The 24,309-nt window shown below is 54.6% G+C and overlaps 2 protein-coding genes across 4 annotated transcripts in view; one reads left to right on the top strand and one right to left on the bottom strand.

The window, feature by feature from the left end:
* TNRC18 (trinucleotide repeat containing 18) overlaps positions 1 to 14,884 on the top strand; it is a 54,547-nt gene extending 39,663 nt beyond the window's left edge. For 2 of the 3 annotated variants that reach the window (XM_058815665.1, XM_058815663.1), the window contains exons 16-28: positions 2,040 to 2,279; positions 4,179 to 4,621; positions 5,419 to 5,583; positions 6,318 to 6,459; positions 6,808 to 6,925; positions 7,203 to 7,278; positions 7,483 to 7,591; positions 8,515 to 8,631; positions 8,906 to 9,070; positions 9,620 to 10,926; positions 11,215 to 11,451; positions 11,898 to 11,972; positions 12,520 to 14,884. In XM_058815665.1, coding sequence (XP_058671648.1) covers positions 2,040 to 2,279; positions 4,179 to 4,621; positions 5,419 to 5,583; positions 6,318 to 6,459; positions 6,808 to 6,925; positions 7,203 to 7,278; positions 7,483 to 7,591; positions 8,515 to 8,631; positions 8,906 to 9,070; positions 9,620 to 10,926; positions 11,215 to 11,451; positions 11,898 to 11,972; positions 12,520 to 12,726 — 3,401 coding nt within the window. In that variant the 3' untranslated portion in view covers positions 12,727 to 14,884. The remainder of the gene's footprint in view (positions 1 to 2,039; positions 2,280 to 4,178; positions 4,622 to 5,418; positions 5,584 to 6,317; positions 6,460 to 6,807; positions 6,926 to 7,202; positions 7,279 to 7,482; positions 7,592 to 8,514; positions 8,632 to 8,905; positions 9,071 to 9,619; positions 10,927 to 11,214; positions 11,452 to 11,897; positions 11,973 to 12,519) is intronic. The other variant, XM_058815664.1, reaches the window with a different exon arrangement.
* SLC29A4 (solute carrier family 29 member 4) lies at positions 14,349 to 24,309 on the bottom strand. The gene is made up of 11 exons (XM_058815666.1): positions 24,165 to 24,309; positions 20,325 to 20,493; positions 19,618 to 19,749; positions 19,393 to 19,506; positions 19,185 to 19,313; positions 18,648 to 18,722; positions 18,059 to 18,324; positions 17,835 to 17,970; positions 17,134 to 17,321; positions 16,631 to 16,871; positions 14,349 to 16,557 (listed from the first exon to the last, which is right to left on the bottom strand). Exons 2-11 carry the CDS (start codon positions 20,482 to 20,484, stop codon positions 16,415 to 16,417), a joined length of 1,584 nt encoding a protein of 527 aa, XP_058671649.1. The 5' UTR covers positions 20,485 to 20,493; positions 24,165 to 24,309; the 3' UTR covers positions 14,349 to 16,414.

Here is a 24,309-nt window from a genome sequence, read left to right as displayed (position 1 = left end):
GAGCTGGATTGATCATGAATTTTCCTGCAAAATTTTCCCCTTTTTTCCCCCCCATTTTCCTCCCCAGCTGCTCGCTGAGTCACTCTCTGCTCAGCCAGCTCTCAGGTCTGGCATGAGGGGCTATACAGATTGATTTTTAATTTCTTTCCCCCCTGTTTTTGCTGAAAATTGCTGAATTTCACAGCTAGATGGGATGGATGAAGAAGGTCTTCCTACCCCACAGCGTGTCACTGAACTCAGGCACGGTTTTGCTGCTTTTCAGGCAGGTGGTTTTCACGTCTCAGAATAAAGTTCATCTGGATTTGTTTTCTCTTTGGCAAAATGTGATGTAAAACCAGCAGTTGTGACCCGTTTTCTGGAAGGGGAAGGAATCTGATCCAAATTTGCTGTGGATTTTTTTTTTTTGCATGTGGTTTTTATGCAAGGAGTGAACAGGATTGTGGATTTCTTGGTATTGACTGCAGGACTGTAGGGTTAGTAGCATTTTCATATCACAAGGAACGAGTCTGAGCAACTGAAATGGGGAAGGAATTTTTATGCAGTTAAAAATTAGTATTCTCTGACAATCAGATGTATGCTACAGAGATAAGCCATCCATGTTAAAAAAAAGGCAAAAAAAGCTGCCAGTTACCTCAGTTGATAAAATACAAGAATGAGAACATTGTTTTCTGATATTCCTGTTCTTTCTAATATCATGGAAAAATAACACTTGTGTTATTGTGTTGTTTTTTTTCTGAGCAACCAAGTGTTGAGGACGTTTTTATCTATCCCAGAGGGCATATGTGAAAAGAAAAGGATTTTCATGTTCATTCCAGCTCATTTTGAAGGGATCTGTTTTCTCATTTGGCTGGATTTCAGACACAAGGATAGTGGCTGGTAGGAGCTGGGGAGTGGGCTCAGAACAGGGCTCCTGCTAGTGGTGGAAATCTTCCAGCAGCCTCAATGATCCTACTTAAGCCCTCAATTTCAAAAGAAATGAAATATCTTTTCCAGACCCACGTTTTGCAGTTAAATATATATATTTTTATAGATCTGTGTGCTCATATATGTGTGTGTATAAGTGTGTGTGTGTGGTATATGTGCATCTGTGAAGTGGCTTGCTCACCAGCACTCACTGGATGAGATGCTGTTAAATTAATTGCCTCTGAGCTGCTGACAGACTCTTGGGAAGTGCTGTAGGGAGGGAGAGGTGCCACTCTCAGAGCATCTACCCCCAAAATACCTGCTGTGTACACACCCTAGAGGAAACCCCCAGCCCACTGCTCTGCAGGTGGCAGCTGAGGCAGGCAGTGAAGGTGATTTCTTTGCCAGAATTAGATTTTGGCTGTGAGCAGCTCTTCCTGCCTGCAGTGAGCTGGGCTTCCCTATCCTGAGCTGTAGAGAGGGAAATGAAAGGCATGGAGAGGGTTCAAACACTGCTCCTTGTCTCCAGCACTGCCTACACTTTCCTCCCTTATGCATTCCAAATCCATTGCTTTCAAATTATTATTTCTCCCCCCTCTCTTTGCATTTTTGCTTCCTGCTCCTTCTCCTCCCTATGTTCCCCTTGCCTCCCGCCATGGCTCAGGCTGCTCTCTGGTATTCCCCTTCCCTGCTGATCCCTGGTTCTGATTACACTAATGGATTTCATTATGGAGGAAGTGTTGGTGGGCGGGAGGGGAATCCCACAGCTCCCAGGTCGGGATTTTCAAAGGAATTAAGCTTTTAATTCCTCCTGAAAGCTGTAGGGAAGGGGTGCCTGGCATCCTTTTCAAATCTGCTAGCACCCTGCTCTTCCCTCCCTTGCCCCCAGTGGGTTGTCTTTGCCGTACCCTGTATTGCTGTGTCCTTGCAGGGTGGTGGCAGGCAGGGTGACAGCGGCTCTATGGCTGCAAGGACACGTGTGTGCCCGTGGCCAGCGTCCTGTGGCTCAGTCCTGGGTGGCTCAGTGCCACCTTGGTGGGCACAGAGCAGCAGGAGGGTTGCGCTCCGGGCTGGGGCTGTGGCTGGGGCACAGCTCCGTGAGGTTTGTAACGCGCTCCCTGTTCTCTGCGTGCCAGATTCCAGCTCCGAGGAGGAGGATGATGACGATGAGGAGGAAGAGGAGGAAGCAGAGGACTATGGCACGGATGGCACAGACAGGCTGTCGTCACCTGCCCTGGATGAAAGTGGCCTGGGCCTTCTGGCCAGGTTTGCTGCCAGCGCCATGCCCAGCCCCATCGTTCCCCCTCCGCTCTCCATCATCCAGCTGGAGGCCAAGCAGAAGGCCAAGAAGAAGGAGGAGAGGCAGAGCCTGATGGGTGAGTCCCATGGTGGTGCTGTGGGGGCAAGGTGGAAGGTTTGGGAAGTCCCAGCTGAGCTGCAAGAGAGCAGGTTGTGTACCCAGACACTGAGCTGCCCTAGTTTTGCTTTGGCAGCTTGGTCCTGATGCTGAAGGTGGAGAAAGTGGCTGATAGGGAGATAAATGCCAGTCATGGACATGACATCCCTAGGGACAGCTGTGACTTTGTTAACGTTTCCTCTTTTCCTCCTTGGCAAATTCTCAACAAGACATGCTGCAAAGGCAAGCAGGGGGATGCTGCATCCCCTTGGACAGAGTGCAGAAGGCACTGAAGTGCTGTTAAATTTTAGAGAAGGAAGCATGTGCTAAATGAAGCTGATCTTGGATACCCAAGGGAAGCACAGACACCCAAGCAGAGGAAAAGCTCTTTCCATCAGCCCATCCCATCAGCTTCCTTATAGAAACCAGCCAGAGAGACTTGAAAAAAACATTCCTTTCTCTGCTCATGTGTTTGCAGTGCCAGAATCTGGTTTTCTGCCCTGCCTCTGTCTCAGTGTCAATGTATTGGGAATTTAATTTCTTCCCCTCCCCATGCCCTGCAGCACAAGTGCCCATTGGTGACATTGTTCCTGGTCAGACAGATCTATATGGGTTCCATTTATAAATTCTCTATTAATATTTATTAAGTGATAATGGAATTTATAGCATGCTTCAAGAATGGAAAATGATGTCCTCCTTGGGAGCCTGGCTTGTTTTAGCACTGTTTCCATGCTATATTAGGCTTTTGCCAACTTGTTCCAACAGCCTCTGCTAAGAATTTATTGTCTTGTAATCTGCCCTCCTTGAAACTGGAAGCATCTAGAAATTACCTCATGCAGTACTGAGAGAGGAGAAGGAGTGTTTTAATTTCCAATGGGTTTTTCATTTTGAGCTTTGCCAGCTTTGTTTTTGACATGCTGGCTCTTTTTCTCTCCATGCTGGGGCTGTCTCAGGGGAAGAGGATTGGGTAGAAGATGAGAACAGTTTTCCTGCAGACTGAATTTACCCAGGAAAGTGAGTGTATTTGAGAGAAGGACCAAGAGAAGATGCTTTCCTTGCTTGTGCCATGTACATTTTCATTTTCCCACGTGAATGTTGTTTGCCTACCTCCTGCCCATGTTGCTGGATGTAGGTGCTGCCTCAGTTTCTCTTCTACCCCTCTTGCTTTCCTTTATCAGGTTCAGGGGAACACAGTGAAGGTGAGGAACATCTTGGCATTACTGCAGTATTTCAGGCCTCTGGGTACTGCTGTGCTCATGGTGCTGAGCAGAGGCCAATGTGAGGGGAATTCCATTTGCCACAGACAAAAGATCATTTACCTCTCTTGACTTTAAGGCAACTCCTTGAGCCGGTAAAAGGATTTGTGGTGTCTGTTGGCCAATTGGGAAAAAAAAAGCTTGAAATTTTGGTTTATTCCATTTGTTAAAAGACATTGTTCTCCTGAAACAAAGGTGAAACTGGAGAGGACTCCCACCAGGAGAGAAGTAGGGATCAGCTTGTGGGGTTTATGCTTGGTTTCAGCTGAGCAGCTCCTTTTTGAGGAGGGGCATGTTAAAGTATATTTTCTCTTCAGAGCTTCCCTGCAGGGTTTTGCCTGTGGGAGAAAGGAGAAAATGGAGGCAGGGAACACGCTGAACCACACTGCCTGAATTGTTGGCCTCTGGTTTGGAGCAGGGCAGGCTTACTTCCAGGGAATTTCCAGAGTGTTTTATGGGTCAGAAATGGAGGTCTGAGGGATGTGAGGATTGGAAAGAGGAACAAGCAAGAGCTCTATTGAACAGGCACAGCTTCTCCCATGGAGCCCAGAGGTTTCCAGCAGGATGTGTCCCCTCTTGGCTCAGCCAGGGCTCTGACTGATGGTTCAATCCTTTGCACCTAGGGACAGAATTTGAGTACACTGACTCGGAGAGCGAGATCAAGATCAGGAAGAAGTCTCCGTCAGGGCTGCTGCGCGGCAAGAAGGGGCCGCTGGAGCCCAGCAGCATCCCGGCCAGCCAGGCCCCCAGCAGCCTGGACTCCACATCTGGGAGTGCTGACAAGGCCAAGCTGGGCTCTGAGAAAGGCCGAAAGCTGAAGAAATTCAAATCCCCCAAGGACCTGAGCTTTGAGTTCGGGCTGGAGGCCAGCGATGACGACCTGTGGAACCGGCGCCGCAGCGAGCGCATCTTCCTCCACGACGCCACCACCTCCTCGGCCATGCTGACATCCACAGCCCCTGCCAGCTCCACCCCCGTCCCCAAACCTGGCCGCTGCGGCAAGGGGGCCCCCATGAGCCCCAAAAAGGAGAGCAGCAAGGGCAAGGACAGGAAGGAGCTCAGCAAGGTGAGGAACGTGCTGGCCAGATTGGTGTTGGGACGCTTGGGAGCTGGGGGTGAAGGGAGGGCAATAACCTCCACTAAGGTAGAGGAGAGTTGAGTCCTGTCTCAGCAGTTGTTTGGCTGCCCCCTGGACACCCAGAGGCTCTGTCAGACTTGAGTCTCACTTGCAGGGGGTAAAAGCCATGTTTGAATGGGGCTGGTTACTTCTGTCACCCTCCATGTCCCAAATCCATTCTGTTTGGGTGGCCAGAGTTGATGATGCTGCATTAAAACACATCCTGTGAAATCTCTCTCCCACTCTCTGCATGAGGTTGTCCTCTTGCTGACCTGTGGCCCCCAGACTGGCGTTTAAGTCCCCTTTTACATGGTGACTTCTGAGGTCTGTCCCTGGCTGGGGGTGACTGTGGTCTCTGGGTTACTGGCTTTTCATCTAAGCTGAATGCTTGGCTCCCTCTGGCTCCAGTTCAGTTCATGGCAGTGTTATGGAAGAACACTGATGGGGAGAGTTAGACAAGTTAGTTATGACATGAGGCCAACTGGGATCTTCTTGGAGCTCTTTGGAGGCAGATTTGATGGGCAGGAGTTGCTCTCCAGGGTAATGAAAAGCTCTTCCCAAAATGTGTGAAACCAGAAAGCAGAGCTGGGAGACATAGGATGTGATGTGGGCAGTGAACTAACTGCTGGCTGAACATAATCCTACCTGTGCATAGCCTGCCTTGCTCTACCTTTGCCCTCTCCTTGGACCCAGGATCTTTACCAATCTTCTCTTTACTGATGGAAATATTTTGTTTTTATTTTCAGCAGCGGAAGAAGGGTAAAGAAACGCCCTGCTGCTCCTCCTCCTCATCCATGTCTCCTCCTGGCATCCCCAGCTCCCCCTCTGATGTTCGGGTCAGCCTGGCAAGTGCCCTGGGCTCCACCAAGAAGAGCAAAGCTAAGGTGAAAGCCAAGGAGGTGAAAAAAGAGGTGAGGGACTGGTTCTAGTGTGGCTGGACTGGAGGGTGGCTGGCAGAGCACCTGGGCTGTTGCAATGTGAGGGAGGGAAAGCAGAGGTGCAGGTTTTGCTGGGTCTGTGACAGGCAAAGGGCTGGTTTGAAAAGCCTAAAACTCTCTGATAGTACCTGCTGCTACCATCTGGTGTTCATTTGCCTTCATCCCCCAAATCAGTGAGCAGGCAGGATTTTCTCCAAGGCTGCCACGGGGTGGAGGGAGAGCTTGCATGGACAGCAAGGACCAAGGAGATGGTGATGGAGTAGCCTTGCACAGCACTGCTCCACTGCTGCAGCCTGTCATCTCTCATAACACACATTGCTGCCTTCTCACATGATTTCTGTGTGATGCTTATGGTCTGTGTGTAACAGCAAGGAACCTATCATGGAGACTGCAGAAGAAATAGGAGCAGTGCCTGGTGCCTGTTCGGGGAAGGCAGAGGCTCAGGAGCACTGTGGTGAATGCACAGCAAAACTAGAGCTCCACAGCATCTCTGCCAGCCTCTGAGAGTGAGGATGTGGGAAATAGCTTTTGATTAACTGCTGGTGATGCTTGGGGGATGAAGGCAGCAAAAAGTCTGGGTACCCCCACTTAACTCTCCATGCTGAGGATGGAGGCAGGTTTGTCCTGATATCCTCAGGAGGGAGGTGAGAAGGGATCAGGCTGTTTCCTGTGGTGATCCAGCTGATGTGCTGCTTGCTGTCCTGCAGAACCGAGGGAAAGGAGGAGCTGTCAGCAAGCTCATGGAGAGCATGGCAGCAGAGGAGGATTTTGAACCCAACCAAGACAGCAGCTTCTCAGAGGATGAGAATATCCCACTGAGCATGCTGGTTGAGAGGCCACCCACACCAGGTAAGGGCAGGATCTTATAGGTAGGGGAGCTGGCCAGGTTTCCCAGGGCTGCTCAGAGGACAGCTATGCTGCTTTCACACATTCCTCATCCAAAGCCATGAGTCTTTGGGTTGGAGACACCACTTTCTCAGTCAATTCAGTAAAAACTAAGCCTGATCAGCATGGCTCACTCTGACATCTAGTTGAAGCCCAGTCTCTGAGTTGTCCTGTTTTCATTACTGGTATGATAATTATTATTACCAAGAGAGGGAACAGTGATGCTGGGATTATTAAGTTTCCTTCTCCCCTCACTGTCCCTTTCCCATGTGTGGTTCTCTCTAATCCCCATCATTCTCCCACACCTCACAGCTCCCCGCTCCTGCATCATTGACAAGGATGAGCTGAAGGATGGCCTGCGTGTCCTCATCCCCATGGATGACAAACTGCTCTATGCTGGGCACGTCAAGACAGTGCATTCACCAGACATGTGAGTGGAGGGGCTGCTGTATCCACCTGGGGTCTCCCAGAAAATGGGGACATAGCTGCTGTATGGATCAGTTTGGGGGTTGTGTAGAGCTGGCTGCCCAGAGACTGACAATGTCTGGCAGGGAGGGAAGGAGAGTCCACTCTGGTTTATCAGCACTGAGGGAAATCCAATTACCTCTCATGAAGTGCTCTCACATCCTCTCCCCTCAGAGGGAGGCGTTACCTGGAGGGGGTGGTGTCTCCCATGTGCTGTGTCTGACCCAGCCTTTGTGTTTCAGATACCGCGTGGTGGTGGAGGGCGAGAGGGGGAACCGTCCCCACATTTACTGCCTGGAGCAGCTCCTGCAGGAAGCGGTATGTGCTGCCAAAGCTGCCTGTGCTCGGTGCCCATGGCCTGCTCTGGGGTGGGGGAGGCTAGCTGGAAGCTCTTTCCTCCTGCAGCTGCAGGGAAATGTCCCTTGCCATCCATAGAACTGCTTTGCTCCATGCCAGCTGTGGAGGGATGGTCTGTGCTGGTGTCAGGGTGGTCAGTGATTGCCTTCCTCTTGCCCTGAGCAGATCATCGATGTGAAGCCCCCCTCAGTGCGGTTCCTGCCCGAGGGCACGAGGATTGCAGCCTACTGGAGCCAGCAGTACCGCTGCCTCTACCCAGGGACAGTTGTCCGAGGTAAGGCCACCCTGCCTGTGCTCTGAACCTGGGATGTCTCAGCCCTGTGTGTGCTCAGGGATGTCAGGCTTGTCTGGGCAAGCCCTCACCTCTGCTGGGAGCGTCCTGGAAGTCAGAGCCTGGCTTGTTCTCTCCTCCAGGTCATGCCCCTCTCATTAATGATGTAGATTTAGTAACATCCTGCAGATTCAGGAAGAGGTTCGAGCAATTTAGGAGCTTAAATACATCAAGGACATTTAATACATTTCAGAAAGCTAGAATTTATTCCAAGCATCGATTATTTCTGAGACTGTGGAGGTTTCTAAATCACCTGGATACTCACAACTATTGTTCTGAAATGAAACACCAGTCTGGTCCCATTAGAAAGTTGGTGAGTTGTCCTGAATGGCTCAGGACAATTCTGCCATGGCTGGTGTTGTTTTTGGGATCTTGGTCATACCACATATGTAAAAGGGAATAATTACTTATGATGTGTAAACCAGTAATGCTAATGCAAGAAGAGAGGCTGAGAACACAACTTAATTCTCTTGGAGAAGGTGAAAAACAGCAGTTTATGATGGCTGAGAGTAGTTAAAAATTCAGCTTAAAAAAAAGATATTTCAGTGAAAGGAGAGAAGTTAATTTCTGCTAATAAAGGGAAATAGTGGAGAGAGGTGGGAAGTCAAACTGGAATGGCTGTTACGTTCTGGAGCAGTGCTGCTGATGGGGAATTTCACACTGAGTGGGCTGGTTTAGTGTTATCAGGGACTTTCCATTGCAGAGTGAGCCTTCTGTGCCCTCCCTGCACAGCCCAGGACAGGTGAAGTGGGTGCTTTGCAGCTGCTGCAGCACCCCTGTCTTTCCCCATGTCCCCACTTCCCTTACAAGGGGTTTGTACTCTGATGTTTGTTGCTAATCCCATCTGCTGCTCCCCCATCCCACAGGAACCCTGGATCTGGAGGAAGATGGTGATCTCATCACCGTAGAGTTCGATGACGGGGACACGGGACGCATCCCACTGTCTCACATTCGGCTTCTCCCACCTGACTACAAGATCCAGTGTGAGTCTTGCTGTTCAGTTTATTGCAAGACACTTCCTGCTCTGACATATATGGAGTTTTGGGCTGCTTTCCTCAAATTTTGGGACAATTTCACAGCCTTTCAGTCACAAAGATTGCACCATCAATTACAGAACACGGAGCTGGGGTGGGATATCACCCATAAGGAAAAAGGCCCAGTCCCTGTTGCAGATTTGGTTTGGATACTTTCACTCTATCACATCTCTGTTTTATGTGTAATTTGACTGCATTTGAACATCTCTTTGACCTGTTCCAGGTGCTGAGCCTTCCCCTGCCCTTTTGGTGCCCAGCACCAAGCGCAGAAGCCGTAAATCCAGCAAAGACACTGGAGAAGGAAAAGAGGGATCTGCCCTGGGGTCAGAGGAGCCTGTGTCAAAGGGCAAAGGGCGAGGCAGAAAGCCAAGTGTCAAGGCCAAAGCTGGTAAGTTGCACACTGCCAGGCCTGGAGCTGAGGGAATCCTTGCACAGTTCCCCACTGTTCTCCCCAAGTTAGGGCTGTTGCTTGGAGCAGGATTTGGGTGAGGATGGATGCATTGCTTGAGTGCAAAGCACCCGTGCATCTCCCTCTGCTGTGGCTACAGTCTACAGGAGGCTGGCTTGGAAGCTGGCCTGTGCTGTGACAGCCTCCTTCTGTCAGTCAGGCATGTGGAGCACAGAGTCCTTTTTTCAGCTGAGCATCTCTGCAGCTGTCAATAGAGCCACAGGTACAGGAGATTTGTAGTTTGGTTCTCCTGAAGTTACAGCAGCACCCCTGGGCATTGTCCATCACTTCTCACAAGTACTGGCACCAGGCCAGGCTGTTCAGTGAGCATTGAAGACACCCCTTGTGCTCCTTTGGGGGTACCTGAGCAGGCAGGAACAAGCCATGCTTGGCCAGAGACCAGTCAGCACTGGTGTCTGGTTGTGTCTGAGCTAATAAAGCCCATCTGGAGGGATAACATCATGTCTTTGTGTTTCTTCCCCTGTGCAGAAGAGGCTGCCTTGCCTGAAGAGAAGGATCAGGTGGAATCTTCACCTGTTACCTCCTCAGTCCCAGAGAAGCCGGCCTGCTTGAGCAAGCCAAGCATGAAGGGGTCGCGAAAATCGCAACCGCTGCCGACTGGAGGCTCTCCTGCTCCCACTGAGGAAAAGCGCTCAAAAGCCAGCAAAATGAAGATCTCCACGAAGCTGCACTGCCCCCCCCAACCCTCTTACCAGCCTGCTGTGTTTGGCAGCATCCTGGGCACAGAGCCCTACAGCGATCTCCCGGGAACGCTGGCGGCCTTTGGCTCCAGCGATGCTTCGGTGTCCAAAGCCAAGGCCAAGAAAGGGCGGCCCACAGAGGAGACACAAGAGTTTGGCACCATGGTCAAGGCTCAGAGGAAGCATGACAATGAAATCCTGATCAAGCTGGACCATGAGGGTGTGATGTCTCCAAAGACAAAGAAGATGAAGGAAGCGATGAGGATGCTGGAGGACTCGAACCTGGCCAGTCGCAGAGATGGGAAGAGTCTCTTAGGGCTGGGCTATTCTGCTGCAGTGAGTGTGGAGGGCAAGCAGAAATCTTCCCGAGCCAAGGTGGCTGAGGGAGACCCTTCCCCTGCCAGCTTTGGAGGGAAGTTTGATGCCTCAGCAGAGAGCCTTGCTGCCTCGAAGGACCAGGAAGAAAAAGCAGCAGCTCCAGCAGGTGTGGAGGAGTCTGAGAGCAACAGCAGCGACAGCAGCTCAGAGTCAGAGGGAGAAGAGGAGGCTGAGAAGAACCAAGGGGAAGCCCAGGACAGCAGCTCAGCCAGCTCAAGAGCATCCACCCCTCTCTCTTCCTCCAACTCCTCCTCTTCTTCCTCTTCTAGCAGCAGCTCCTCTTCATCTTCATCTTCCTCCTCTTCCTCCACCTCATCAACCTCTTCTTCATCAAGCTCCAGCTCTTCTTCCTCCTCCACTACAGATGAAGATTCCTCCTGTAGCTCTGACGACGAAGTAGCTGAGGCCCAGCCGAGTTCCTCGGTGCAGCAAACCCTCCCACCCAAGCCAACCAAGCAGGCAGGGAAATCCCGGGCATCCTCCCACCCACAGAGCCAGAAGCAGCCGGCGCAGCAGCCGCAGCAGCAGCCGCAGCAGCAGCCGGCAGCGCCGCAGGGCGGCAACAAGAGCCGGCCCAAGAAGCGCGAGGGCATCCACCTGCCCACCACCAAGGAGCTGGCCAAGCGCCAGCGCCTGCCCTCCGTGGAGAACAGGCCCAAGATCGCCGCTTTCCTCCCGGCACGGCAGCTGTGGAAGTGGTTTGGGAAACCCACACAGGTAAATGCTCCGTAGTTCTCGGCACTCAGCACTGGTTTTGCCTTCTAGTGCCTCTTCCCTTTTCCTGGGGTGGTGGAACTGCTGGCATGGTGTGCCACGTGTGCTGGGAGATGGCTGTTGGCTTTCACTGTGCTGGGGAAGCCACTCTGTGTGGTGTATCCCTCTGCCCCAATTCCTGTGGGAATACTGCCAACAGCAAAAGGATGCATGCAAGAGAGGCAAACATTGGTTTGTAGGGAAAATGTGGGTGATCCCTGGCTGACCACTTGCATGATCCTCTCTTGGCAGAGACGAGGAATGAAAGGGAAGGCCAGGAAGCTGTTCTACAAGGCCATCGTGCGGGGCAAGGAGATCATCCGCATCGGAGACTGCGCCGTTTTCCTCTCCGCCGGCCGCCCCAACCTGCCCTACATCGGCCGCATCCAGAGCATGTGGGAGTCCTGGGGCAACAACATGGTGGTCAGAGTCAAATGGTTTTATCACCCAGAAGAAACCAACCCTGGGAAGAAACTCAATGAAGGCAAGGTAGGCTGGTCTCCTTTGCTGAGAGGGCTGCAAAGCTCCTTGCTCCCTTTTGTTTCCAACGAGAAGGAAAACACCCAAAGCCCAGTTCGTTACTGGTACCTTGAAGGGGGTGGCCCCATGTTTTCATCTGTGGTGTGGGCAAGTCCAGTGTTGGGCCCTTGAAGAAGGGAGGGGTGGGTTTCTTTGTATTAGGAAATAAAGACTTTTGTGTGAATCCAAAAAAAGATCCAGATCAAATCTTTAAAGTGTAAGAAGGATGGGCTTGGTGCTCAGAAACACTGAATTTTGCACGTGTGCAGCTGGTTGACAGCAGGATTTATTCCTAGTGGCAGTGGGCAGGGGCTGAAGGTCCAAAAGCACATGTGGTGGGCAGGAGATGATGACATGGAAAAACAACAAATTCACCAGGTTTTCATTTCTGTTTTCTCTTTTCTTCTTGGGCACAGCGCTGGGATCAGAAATCGGGCAGGAGTCTGGCCACAGCTTTGCAGGCATCCAACCAGAGGAAGGACTTTATGGAGGTTGGTGAGACTGGGAGAAGGTTGGGAGGGAATGCTGGGTACCCTGTAACAAATAAATACTGGAAATGCCCTCCAAACTTCTCTGGCTCTTGATTTTTGCCTTGGCTGCCAAGTCTGCAGTGCCCCGGCCTTGGGGTGAATATTTCTGGGAGGGTGGAATAGCTGCAGGTGCTGGGTGTGGGGAAGAACAGGGAGCTGGTATCCAGCATCCATCTTTGCATTTGCATCCTTGAAATGAGGATGGCACACTCCTGGCCTCCATATTTCCCTGTATGTGTGCTTGGCAGCTGCAGCATTCCCATCAGTGGGAGCCAAGTGAGAGTCAGGGCTCAGGTTCAGTCCAGGCTGTCCATGGGTCTGTGCAGATTCCCAGTGCCCCTCTCCTGGGCTGGCTGTTGGGATGAGTGAGATATTCTTGAGTATGAGCAGAATCCTATCCCGTTACGATGAGTGTTTTTCCTACTTACTGAAGATGATGCTGTAAATGCTCTGTGATCTAATGGCTCCTTTTTTTTCCCACCTCCTTCCTTCTCTTCCTGTTGTGCAGAGAGCCCTCTACCAGTCCTCCCACGTGGATGAAAATGACGTCCAGACCATCTCACACAAGTGTCTTGTTGTTGGTCTGGATCAATACGAGCAGATGCTAAAGACAAAGAAATACCAAGACAGTGAGGACCTCTACTACCTTGCAGGGACCTACGAGCCCACCACGGGCATGATCTTCAACACTGACGGGGTCCCTGTCATCTGCTGACCGCCCAGGGGACACATGCCACCCCCTGGGAAGGGATGGGACAAACCTGAGGACGTGCCTGTTCAGACGACATGATTGTTTCTTTCAATGCTCATTTCTGTGTCACACTACAGACAGGAGAGCGCGAGAGACGCGAGGAGGAAGGAGAAGGCTGAAGAAAGGGGTTGGGGAAGCAGTTACAGGACTCGAGGAAGATGCCAGTGGGGGGGTGGTGGTGTTGCTTGAACCCCAAGGCTCTTCTGGAAGTGGCTTTAAGTATGGTGACACTTGACCAACTTCTCCCTTCCTCCTTTTGGTCCAGGAAAGCACATGGGTCTCGTGATCATTTCACCAGCGGGACCCCCCGGCAGGAGGGATCCCTTTTGTGTCATTTTCCCCATCAGTAACTCGGAAGCCGCCCGCACGTGGAAGGACCCTCTTGCCTTCTGCGTGCGCTCCTCTCCGTCCTTATATTCCCTTTCCTGCTTAGTTTCGCATGACCCTTTATAGGAAGGACAGGGTGAAAGAGAAAGGAGATGAGTCTCTCTCAGCGCCTCGTCTCGATCCTCTCAGAGCCTTTTTGCTGTTCCCTTTCCCTGGAGGCCCCTCCGGCAGCGTGTGGAGCACAACAGGGCAGGGCTGGCTCCAGCACGGAGATGGCAGAAGAGAATCCTCTGGCCTGGGAGGAGCCAGGTGGAAGAGGAACCAACATCCAGTCTTGAAAGCATTCTTCCCACTGCCTTGAACAAACTGAACCCTCTGCAGCTCTGCACCCCTTCTGCCTTGCGAAAGAGGGAGCAAGTAAGTGGCAAAGGGGGTGACACATGGCAAACTGAGACCTCGTCTTGGAGCTTGCAGTGAAGGGGCAGGAAAAGACTGGGAAAAACCACAGTGAAGGGGCAGGAAAAGACTGGGAAAAACCACAGTGAAGGGGCAGGAAAAGACTGGGAAAAGCTGCAGTGAAGGAGCAGGAAAAGACTGGGAAAAGCTGCTGCTTGGTGCTTGGAGGAGAGAAGATCAGAGGCCACTGGATTCTGGCATCCCTCACCCAGCTTTACCCACCATGCCTTGCCTGTGCTGAGAAATGGAGCTGCTGGGGAGCCTTGCCCATGGTTTGAAGGGAATGGGGGCAGTGTGTGAACCCAGCTGTGCCTGCCCACGGCGCTCCCACAGCCAGAGCCCCGCTGCCACCTGGGGCTCAGGGACTGCACCGTTCAGCTGCCTCCATCCACAGAGGAGCTGAGCTCCCCTTGGGCACTGCCACTGCTGCTTCACGCTTACACCTGGCCAGAGGGAACACTGGAGGAGAACCTGAGGAGAACGACGCACCATCCTTGCACTTAAACAAAACTCCAAGAGACGCACTGATCTTTGCAACTCCCGACTCGCACTACGGATCGCCGGGACGCGGAGCGGGGCGACGCTTAAGCCAAGGACAGATTGGAAACTCTCCACCCTGGCTGCATACCAGAGACTGGAGGCCAGGGCTCAGGGGTGAGGGACAGCCCCACAGAGTGACCCCCCGTCCTTTAAACAAACCACACATGGTGCTGAGCTCGTACCATCTCCAGCCCGGGCCACGGCGGACAGTGACGGTTCTAGCCTGTACAGTTTTAATGTACCAAAAGACTCTTTAGCCCTCCTGTATTATAAGTCTTTAAATGGATTCAACTTTTTAATTATAAATATAAATATAAATATATATATATAAATATAAACTTTTTAAAACTGTGAAAAAAATTATGAAATTATAAAAAACAAAAAAAGAAAAAAACCCACAACGGCAGAAATGAACACAGTCTGACGTTTAGAATATTATTTTTTATTTCCTGTTGGATTGTGATTGTAAATGATCTGGGAACAGGCACACCCCCCACGCTCAAAGTGTACTGTACTTCTAGAAGCAAATTGTGTGAGCATATTTTAAAGAGCGAGAGAGAGAGCGCGCGAGAGAGATTTTATGCTAATGTTAAATAGAAAGCACTTAAAACCCACTGCCTTCTATGGAACACAAGGATATTTCAGACAATCGAGAGGAAAGGAGAGCCAGGTTTTTGTCTTTTTGTTTTGTTTTGTTTATGTTTTGTTTAAAACAATTTTTTTGGCATTCTGTTTGTTGGAGAACTCCGTGTGATCTTTTTTCATAAAAAAAAAAAAAATCTAATTGAAAAAAAGCAACCCAACGAAGCATCTTTCTTTGTCTCGCTTGTCCTGACCGCAGGGTTTTTCTCCCCTTGGTGGCAATGATGGCTTTTTGGCTCAGCCCCTGCCCTGGAGAAAGACACAACCCAGGTGCCTGGTGGCTTTTTTGGGGAGAACCCATCTGTGTGAGCTGGTGGCACCGATGGACAGGACTGGACACTGGAGTAGAGGTGTCTGCTGCACAGGGCCTGGAGGTCCTCCCCCTTCCACCGTGCCCAGGGCACCATGTGCTGAGGATGAAATGCTGGATTTGCTCTTTTTTGGTGTGAGCTGCACTTCATACAGGCAGGAGCTTGGCACAGCCAGACCCTCCCGTGCTGTGGGGGCAAGGTCGGGGCCAGGCCTGGCACTCATTGGCTCCTTGGGCTTGATTCCCTGGTTGGTGGCACCCGCCACTTGGCACAGCGAGGTGCAGCTGGTCCCAAAACATGGTGTTGGCGCCTTCTCTTGATGTTTTCTGCTCCTCTTGGCCTGTTCCCTCTCCTGTGTGCTGCCCACGGCAGTTTGCAGACTGGCAGGGGTTTGGTGTAACCCAGTGACGTGTTCCACCACCCCAGGTGACAAAGGGAGCCCTGAAGATTGAGACCAGCACCAGAGGCACCCCAAAACCCAACAGGGCAGACAGCAGGTGCCACTCTGTGTGTGTTTGCCAGCCCAGCCCATCACCAGCACTCAAATGCCACCCACACACTTGTGTGTGGCACAGATAAGGACCAGCCATTGTTGCAAAGACACTTAATTATTTAATCAGCTTCACTTACATCCTGCGCAATAAATCTTGAAGCTCAGCAGTGGCCTGCAGGTGGCACTGGCAGTGCTGCAGCCTTGGGGCCCCCCTGTACCCCTTGCAATGGAGCAGATTCACAGTGTGGGGTGGGGGGAGGCAAGACCCTGCCTCTGTTGCAGTTAGGGGGGGTAAAACAAGACACAGTAAAAAAAAAAATCTTTTTTTCCCCATCCATATGATTCGCATATTTAGGGAGGGACTGTGATTTCAAGCCATTCCTGGTGAAAACCTGCAGCACCATCAATGGAAGTGGAGACCCACCTTCCCAGAGCCACAGGGGACTGAAGCAGTGCTTCCTTCCTCTCTTGTTCCTCTTCTTCCTCACCAGCCCTCCATTACCCTCCTCCCCAGTGCTGGTCCTGTTCCCTTTGGGATTTGGCAGTATTTTCTTCCTCCTGTCAATGGCTTGGCGCAAACAGCAAATCCCCAGCCTTCACTGGAGAGCTGCACGTTGCTGATGGGGAGACCCCCAAAAGCAACAAGAACTGTCCCCTGGGGTGGGAGGAATGTCACCCCAAGCAGTGGCCCTGCACAGTGCCTGGCTGGGCAGCACAGGCCGTTTGGGAATGCCACAGTTGCCTGTGCCAACGGGATACCAGTCCTTGTCCATGCAGGGGCGGCTTTCAGGCTCCAGGCTCCCTCCTTGAGGAGGGACGTGGGGCGCTGGGGACCATGGTGGGAAGCAGGTCCCACCCTGTCCCCATTGCCCCACCCCAGGGCTCAGTAGCCCAAGGTGAAGGAGCCATTGGAGGTTTCAGTGTAGAAACAGCTGCTGTGGGAGGTACTGGTGAGGCTGTAGGCAAAGTAGGCCACGGCCGAGCCCAGCGTCAGGCCCGTCATGTAGGACACGGTCATGGTGTTCCCTGTGGGAAGGGAAATGGGGTGTCAGGGTGCTCAGGCCACACCAGTGGGGTTCCCAGGAGGGCTCGGTCCTACCTGCCAGCTCCCGCTGCTCCGGGCTGACCTTGCCCGCCGCCAGGATCATGGGCACGCTGCCGAAGTAGCCGTTGGTGATGCCCATGAGGAGGGAGAAGATGCAGGGCCAGGCGGGGTGGCTGAAGGTGGGCTGCCCGTTGGGGTACACGCACATGATGAAGAGGGGGATGAAGACCACACGGAGGCAGGAGTAGACGAGGAGGTGGGTCCCTCTCCAGTCGTAGGGCAGGGCAGCCAGGATCTGCAGTGAGGGCAGAGATTCTGCTGGGGGGATGAGGAGGATGGGGAGGGCCCTGCTGTGCCCAAAGTGGGGTAACAGGGAGATGGGATGGTGGAAAGACCAACTGCTGTGGGAATCCAGCCTTGGCTGTGCTGGTGAGCACCAGCCTCACACTGGTTAGACCCCTGTGGGTGGAGATGACCCTTGGTGGAGTCAAATGGTTTAGGAAGAGAGCACCAAAGCAGGACAGACCCCCCTGTGCTGGCTCTGGCCTCTCTCCTACCTTGCCAACGAAGTCAGAGAGGTTGAAGATGGCCATGATGAGGATGGGGAGCCATTCCCCCAGCGTGCAGTTGTGGATCTCCGACTCCAGCCCGGGAAAGAGGCACAGTGTGATGAAGTAGGTCATGGCAATGGAGAGCATGTAGGCCCAGATGAGGCGAGACACGACGTAGCGGTAGAGCAGCATGTCTGGCAGGGACAGGCAGCACAGCTCAGCCAAAACTGCAGCCCAGGCCCCTTGCAGAGCCTGAGAGCTTTGTCTGACCCACAGGGATGCCTTCCAAAAATGAGTTTGCCCCAAGGTTATGGGCACATCATTAGGAAAGGGATCATAGAATCACATATGGTTTGGGATGGAAGGGATTGTGAAAGACCATCCAACCCCCTGTCCAACCCCCTGCCATGGACAGGGACACCTTCCACTATCCCAGGTGGCTGCAAGCCCCATTCAACCTAACCTTGAACACTTTAAGTTGGACAGCTTCTCTGGGCAGCATGTGCCAAGGCCTCCCCACCCTCACAGGGAAGATCTAATCCTGTCCTCTTGTCAGTTTGAAACCATTTCCCTTTGTCCTTCTCTTCCATGCCCTTTTCAAACATCCCTCTGCAGCCTTGGGAATGATCCTCCCCATAACACTGGGTCACCAGTCATTTATTTATCCCACCCCACAGGCATGGCTTTCCCCCGAGCCCACCACCCACCTCTGAAGCTGGGCCAGCTCCTCTTGATCCTGGGCCGAGGCACATCGAAGCGCATGTAGGTGCCACTCCCAGCCAGCTCAGCTTCGGGGCCGGGGCTGCCCCGCGGGGAGCTCGGCTGCCCCTGCTCCCGGTTCTCCTGCATGAGGGAAGAGAGGGGACAGCAGTGCTGAGGTGCAGTGGCCAAGAACCCCGGGGGACAGCAGGGGAACCCGCGCTTGGCTTACAAATCTGACGTCCTCGGAGGTGACGTCGTGGTGGACGCGGTAGCCGGAGCTGGGCTCGCTGGCCCCGCGGCTCTCGGGGAGGCCCTGGCGGGAGCTGTCGGTGTAGTAACGCACGAAGCGCGTGCGCTTCACCAGCAGGTGCAGGATGAAGCACGTCAGCTCCATGCCGATGGAGATGAAGAAGAAGATGACGGTGTTCTCCTTCTCGTCCGACAGCAGCAGCTTGGTGAAGATGCGGCTGAGCGAGATGATGACCCCGGCGGTGCCTGGTGGTGTGGGGAGAGCTGTCAGTGCTGGGCCCCTCTGAATCCCAGCTCAGGGATCCTCATCATCCCTCACCATGTGGATGGGATGCTTCCACATATAGAGGAGTCACCAGCAGTGATTTTGGGGTGATAAATCTCGGCATCTTCACCCCCAGCCTGGCATGGCAGTGCAGGGACTTAAAAACCAGTAAACTCCCTGGTTTGTTGGGGTATCCCTGATCTCCCGGCTGTGCTGGGGACCCAGGTGTGGCTCACTGGGGCCCCAGGAGAAGGTGCAACACGCTCAGTGGCTGTGGGTACTGACCATGGCTGTGGGTACTTACTCTCTCCCGTCATCACTCCCTGCGTGTAGCGCTTGGGCAGCAGCCCCGTGTAGCCGTAGAAGCTGGATTGCTGCACTTCAGGAGAGAGGCACAGAGGGGAGAAGGAGGGATTATTGCTGCAGCCGAAACTGCGGAAAGGGGAAGAAACCCCAGAGGGAACCCATGAGCTGTGCCAGCTGGGAGCTGCTCCTTCCAGCAGCCTCCTTGCTCCAAAAGCAGGAGGGCCTTTATTCCCCTCCCTGGATGTTCCACTGTGTCTGTTCCCACCCAGAGTGGCCACCAGGTGTGGGGATTTGGCATGTCACCATGGTGGCCCAGATCAGTGGTGCTGGTGACCAATGTGCAGTTTAGTGCTGGTGCCCCTGGTCAGTCCCAAATGCCCGGACAGAGGTGGATGGGATGGGGCAGGGTGGATGGGATGGACCTGAGGGTTATGGGGAGCAGAGCAGGAGGTTTTCCCAGCAGATCACAGCTCAGGGATGGGGCTGTTTCCCTCCCCTACCTGCCATGTCCCAGCCCAGCTGCTGTGCCCCATACCTGTGCAGCCAAAGGCCACCACCCCGACTGCCACCAGGTTGATGGCGTAGGCTTGTCTGCGGCTGAACAGCTCCAGCCACACGTCGCAGATGCTGACGAAGAGCAGGGGCCCCAGGGCAAAGAGGTAGCCTGTGGGGGGCAGACAGAGGTGCTGGCAGGGGCACCGCACGGGGACAGCCCTGCCTGGGGGTGCAGGGACCCCACTCACCCACGGAGATCCGGGTGTGCAGGCTCAGCAGCTCCACCAGCGCGTTGTTGAGGATGACGGCCACCAAGGCCACCAGGATGTAGGTGAGGCTCATGTCAAAGACAATGGAGGTCCCTGGAGAGAGGCAGGTGGTGGGGGGACAGGAGTTCAGCTCCCTTGGAAGTGGGATTGAGCTCTCTCCAGGTTTGGGGTGTCAGGGATGTGCTGGAGCTGCTCCAGACCTACCTGGGTATTTGTGGTGCAGGTAATCCACATCAGTGATAAAGCTGTTGTAGGGCAGGAGAAATCCCACCCCAGCCAGCAGCATGGCAAAATAAATCCCATGGTATCGATCCTGGGGCTCAGGCTCCTCAGAAACTGCCCCAGAAGAGGAAAGAAAGAGAAAAAGACGTGACAGCGGCACTGCTGCACCCTGGGACCCACATGAGACCTCAGCCTTGAGGCAATGAAACAGCTCAGCTCCCTGTAGATGCACAAATAAACAGCCCCAGCTCTGAGAAGTTCCTTCTCTAAATAAAGACATTTCAGTGGAGACCCAGGAGTCGGGAAAACATCTGGGCTTTGGGCGTCTGGTGAGTTTTAATTGCAGCTAAACAAGCTGAGAGTCTGGCAGTGCAGGTGACAGTGCAAGTCAAGGTGCAGGAAGGGTCAGAGGTGGCTGTGGAGGTGGACAGGGCTGCCTCAGGATGTGGAGCAGGGCTGGGATGAATCCCAGGGGTTTCATGGCACCAATCCTCAACTCCTTACCAGCCTGCAGAGCCCACTGCCATGGGATGTGCTGGCGGCTCACACGGGTACAAAAAGGGATGAAAAAGGGCAGTGGGCAATATTGTGGCATTTCAGGCTGTTTGTGTCTACTAAACCCATCCCAGGAAGCTCCTAAGGGGGTGGGAACCCAGCAGGGACCCTGGTTTGGGCCGTGCCTGCCTCACCTGGCTCCATGAAGGTGAGCACACCCTTGGCCTGGCTGCCCCGCTGCAGCTCGTCCTCCTCCAGCTGGTAGCTGTCGAAGCTGAAGCTCATCACCACGTTCCCCTCGGGTGTCACTGCTGGGCTCAGCTCCTTGAAGCGCTCAGCACCCACCGAGCCCATCCTGGCCACCTGAGAGGAGGGACAGCAGTGACAGGGACACCTCTGGGGTGCACAGATCCCCCCGGGTGGTGCCAGGGGTCCGCAAGGGACAATGACACGTGGGTGGCCCTGAGCCTTCTCCACCTTGCAGTTCTGATGGGTTTTTTCCACCTGGAAAGAAGATTCCCCCCAGGCAAATGGGATCACCAATGTTCTGAGCAGAAGTTTGGCTTTGGGGCGGTGAGCAGTGCTCGTGGGGAACCCACACGAGTTTTATTGGAATGTGATCCCAAGTTTGGCTCTGGGGTGGTGAGCAGTGCTCGTGAGGGACCCACAGGATCCACCCCCGAGGCACAGCCTGGCTCAGCACCTCCCTGGGATGCTCCCAAAGACAAATGCCGCTGTGATTTCCAAAAGCAATCAGGGAAATTAATGGATAGAATCCACTCAATGGCTGCAGGGAAAGTCCTGGCTGTCTCAGGAAGCCCTGGCTCCCTGCAGGCAGCACTTTTGCTCTGCTTTTTGCCCTTTTCAGCATCTCTGGTGCCTGGGGCTGGGGCAGAGCTGCCAGCCCGGGCAGACACACTCCTGCAGCTTTCAGAGAGGGGACGGGATTTGACTCTGCTTTTTCAGATCTGCTTCTCTGGGGGAATCAGAGCCAGCACGGACCTGCCAGAGAGACCCCAGCATCACACCAAATGCATCCCAAAATGAGCTCTCCAAATATCCACCATCCTCCAGTGACCCCACCAGAGCCATCCAAACCAGGGTTCATCCCTGTGGTTCAACCCCAGGGGGCTGCTCTGAATTCCTTGCCTGTCCCCAGCCCACCTCCTGCACATCTCCCTGGCATCCAGGGGTGGTGGTGATGGTGAAAAATCTCCTCCAAGGCAGCAGGTTGAGTCAGGCAAGGCAGGAAAAATCAATGGCAGTAATTTCTGTGGTCTCCCTGCCAGACATGGCGTTTGCAGGAGCAGAGAGGTTTTCCAGCTGCCAGCATTTGCTGGATGCTGGAGGGCCCTGAGGAGGGACAAACGTGGTGCCCACAGACCCTGGGAGTGGGTTCCGGGAGCCTAAAATGCTTCTCTCGTGCAGGGATGGGTGCACAGGGCAGCACTGCCCTGGCTCTGGGGCTGTGCTGAGAGCACAGCAATGCTGGGATGGGGTCCCCCTCTGTCCCCATGCTGGGGTTACCCCAACACCCCCATCCCATAGCAGGGCACCCCAGCAGGGCACCCCAGCAGGGCACGATGTCCTGGGGCACCGCTCCACCCAGGGGAGCCGCCCGTGATCCCCTTCACCCGCACCTCCTGTGCCAGCTGCCCCCCAGGCAATAAAACCCAGCGGGAAGCATCTCCCGGGATGCCGGAGAGCCTGTTGCCGGCTTTTTCCATAGCAGGAATCCCAGCTGGAGAACAAACCAGCTGGAAAAGCCTCGTAGGTACTGCGTGTGGCCCAAACTTGGCGGGGCCGGGAGGGGTGCGGGGTGCGGGATGAAGGATGCAGGGTGCGGGGTGCGGGATGAGGGATGAGCGATGCGGGATGCGGGATGCGGAGTGCGGGATGAGCGATGCGGGGTGCGGGATGCGCTGCGCGGCCGCGGCGCTGGACCGGCCTCCGGCGCTCCCCGCCTCGCTCCCCCGAGCATCCCTGCGCTGCCGTAAATTGGGTTTTCTCCTCCCGCTGGATTTACATCCGTCTGCCCCCAAGGATTCACACCGTGCCGCCCCTGTGGCCCCAGCGCGGCGGTGGCAGCGTTTCCCCATGGCGGGCAGGGCTGGGGGGGTCTCACCCGAGAGGAGCCCTTGCCCCGCTGCCCCCCGGCTCTGCCTGGCCCCCGGGCACCGCAGCCCTCCTGCCAGGGCACAAAGGCGCTTTTTGGGTCCCCCGACATCTTGCCAGCGGCGAAGTTGCCACAAACGGAGGGAATTCAGTAACCCGCGTCCCTGTCTGAAGGAGAAGCTGCCGGCCGCGCCCGGGGGATGCTCGGGGGAGCCGGGAGGATGCTCGGCGGGGCCAGGGCTCGGAGCGGCGCCTTCCCCTCCTTTCCCCCGCTCCCCGGCGGTCCCGGCCGAGCACAACAGGTCCGTTCTTACCTCTCCGCGTCCGCCGCGGCGGCTCTGCGGCACCGGCGCTGCCCGCCCCGCTCAGCCCCGGCGGCCGCCGGGCCCCGGCCCCGCCATCGCGGAGCCTCCGCCGGGAGGGGGCCGGCACCGAGCGCGGCGGCGGCGGCGGAGCGGGGGCGGCCCCGGCCCGGCCCTGCCTCCCCCGGCCCGGCCCGGCCTCCCGCCCGCCCCCCGCTCCTCCCCCGAGCCCCCGGAGAGGCTTTCCCGGTGCGCGCTCGCATCCCTGTCCGTAGGCACCGCCCGTAGGTACCGGCTGCAGGTACCGGCTATGGGTACCGGCTAGAGGCGCCTTGGAGGGATCTCGGAGGGCCGGAGCTAATTGCCAAGAGAGATTAATTACGGAGAAAGCCCCGGTAATTTAGTTCAGGGCATGAGGTTTTCAGCCAGAGGGTCATTCGTGCCCTGTGAAGGGTTTTGTCTAAGAGGGGATGATGGAATCAGGATGGATGGGTGGACAAACGGCAGGATGGATGGATGGATGGATGGATGGATGGATGGATGGATGGATGGATGGATGGAAGCTCTGGTTAACAGAACACAGCAATCCCTCAGATTTTTGAGGAAACAGCCAAGAGTGTCTCTGCTCACTTCCAAAACCAGGGAGTGGAAGCAGAGGAGGAAGGGAGTCAGCAACATGGGGCAGTGTGGATATCCATCAAAGGGAGAAAACCCAGGGTGGGTGACCCAGGCAGGGACATCATGGGTGTCCCCAGCCCAGGCTGCAGGCTCTATCCGTCCCTGCTCCATCACGGGGATCTGGTGCTTTTCCCCAGGAGCAGCAAGGCACACAGTGGGGGCTCAGCAGGTGCCCCCTCCCAGCGAGACGGTGAGAGCCCTGCGGGACCATCTCTGGGCTCTGCCCCCGAGTGTGAGAGGATGGAGGCAAGGAGAGGAGGAACCATCCCTGCTCCAGGCCTGGCCGTGAATGACAATCTCCTCGCAGTCAATAAACGCTGCTGCGCTGTGTAAATCAGCGAGCGGGGCCGGGGATGCGCTGCTGCTGCTGCGGCCGCCGGAGGAAATGAGAGACACAGCCGCCTGCACCACCTCCTGCTGCCGGGAGCGGGCTGGGGAAAGGGGCTCCTGCAAACCCAGCACAGGCAAGAAAACAGGCCAGGTGGAAATTTCCATCTTTTCTCCCTGACTGAAATAGCCGGAGTTTGGCTCCAAGTGCACCTGACTGCTGTGCCAAGCACGGCCTGGAGCTGGGTCTCAGCCTTCCTTGCTCCCCTCTGAGCTGAGCACCTGCACAGCCAGGCCCTCTGGTGCAAACGGGGATTTTTTGGGGCTCTTTGGCACATTTGTTCAGCTCTAATTTCATAGAGTCACCATAAAATCCCAAAGCACCTCACTCCCCTTGGGGTACATCCCCTTGCTCTACACCAGACTCCATCACCCTGTTCAGGGAACCTTAGAAATGTAAAACCCCACTGTGGGGTGAGTGAGGTGGGGTTCCCTGGCCGTGTGTGCTGCTGGTTGGCACCCAGACAGGGAGAGTGCTCCAGAAAAGAGCAGAATGAGCTGCAGCATATGGGCACCCGCCTCTCGCAGCGCTCGCCAGGCAGCATTACTCACCACAGGGATTTCCCCTGGAGCTGCTTCTCCCCATTCCAAAGGCCCAGGAACAGAAGCAGGGATGGTCCTTTAGAGGTGACCAAGCTGAGAGGGGCACCTCAGCTCCCAAGAGGATGTGGTGTTCTCCAAGCCTGGGGAGATGCCG

This window comes from Ammospiza caudacuta, chromosome 17 (assembly GCF_027887145.1).
Source record: "Ammospiza caudacuta isolate bAmmCau1 chromosome 17, bAmmCau1.pri, whole genome shotgun sequence".
NCBI classification, from domain to species: domain Eukaryota; kingdom Metazoa; phylum Chordata; class Aves; order Passeriformes; family Passerellidae; genus Ammospiza; species Ammospiza caudacuta.
This window is presented reverse-complemented; position numbering and strand designations above follow the sequence as displayed.

Coding starts and splice junctions, on each gene's coding strand:
- SLC29A4 (XM_058815666.1), bottom strand. CDS start 20,484: ATGGGCTCGGTGGGTGCTGAGCGCTTCAAGGAGCTGAGCCCAGCAGTG. Junction 19,314..19,392: donor GCACACCCGGATCTCCGTGG/GTGAGTGGGGTC, acceptor TGCCCCCCACAG/GCTACCTCTTTGCCCTGGGG. Junction 17,971..18,058: donor CCTCCGAGGACGTCAGATTT/GTAAGCCAAGCG, acceptor TCCCTCATGCAG/GAGAACCGGGAGCAGGGGCA.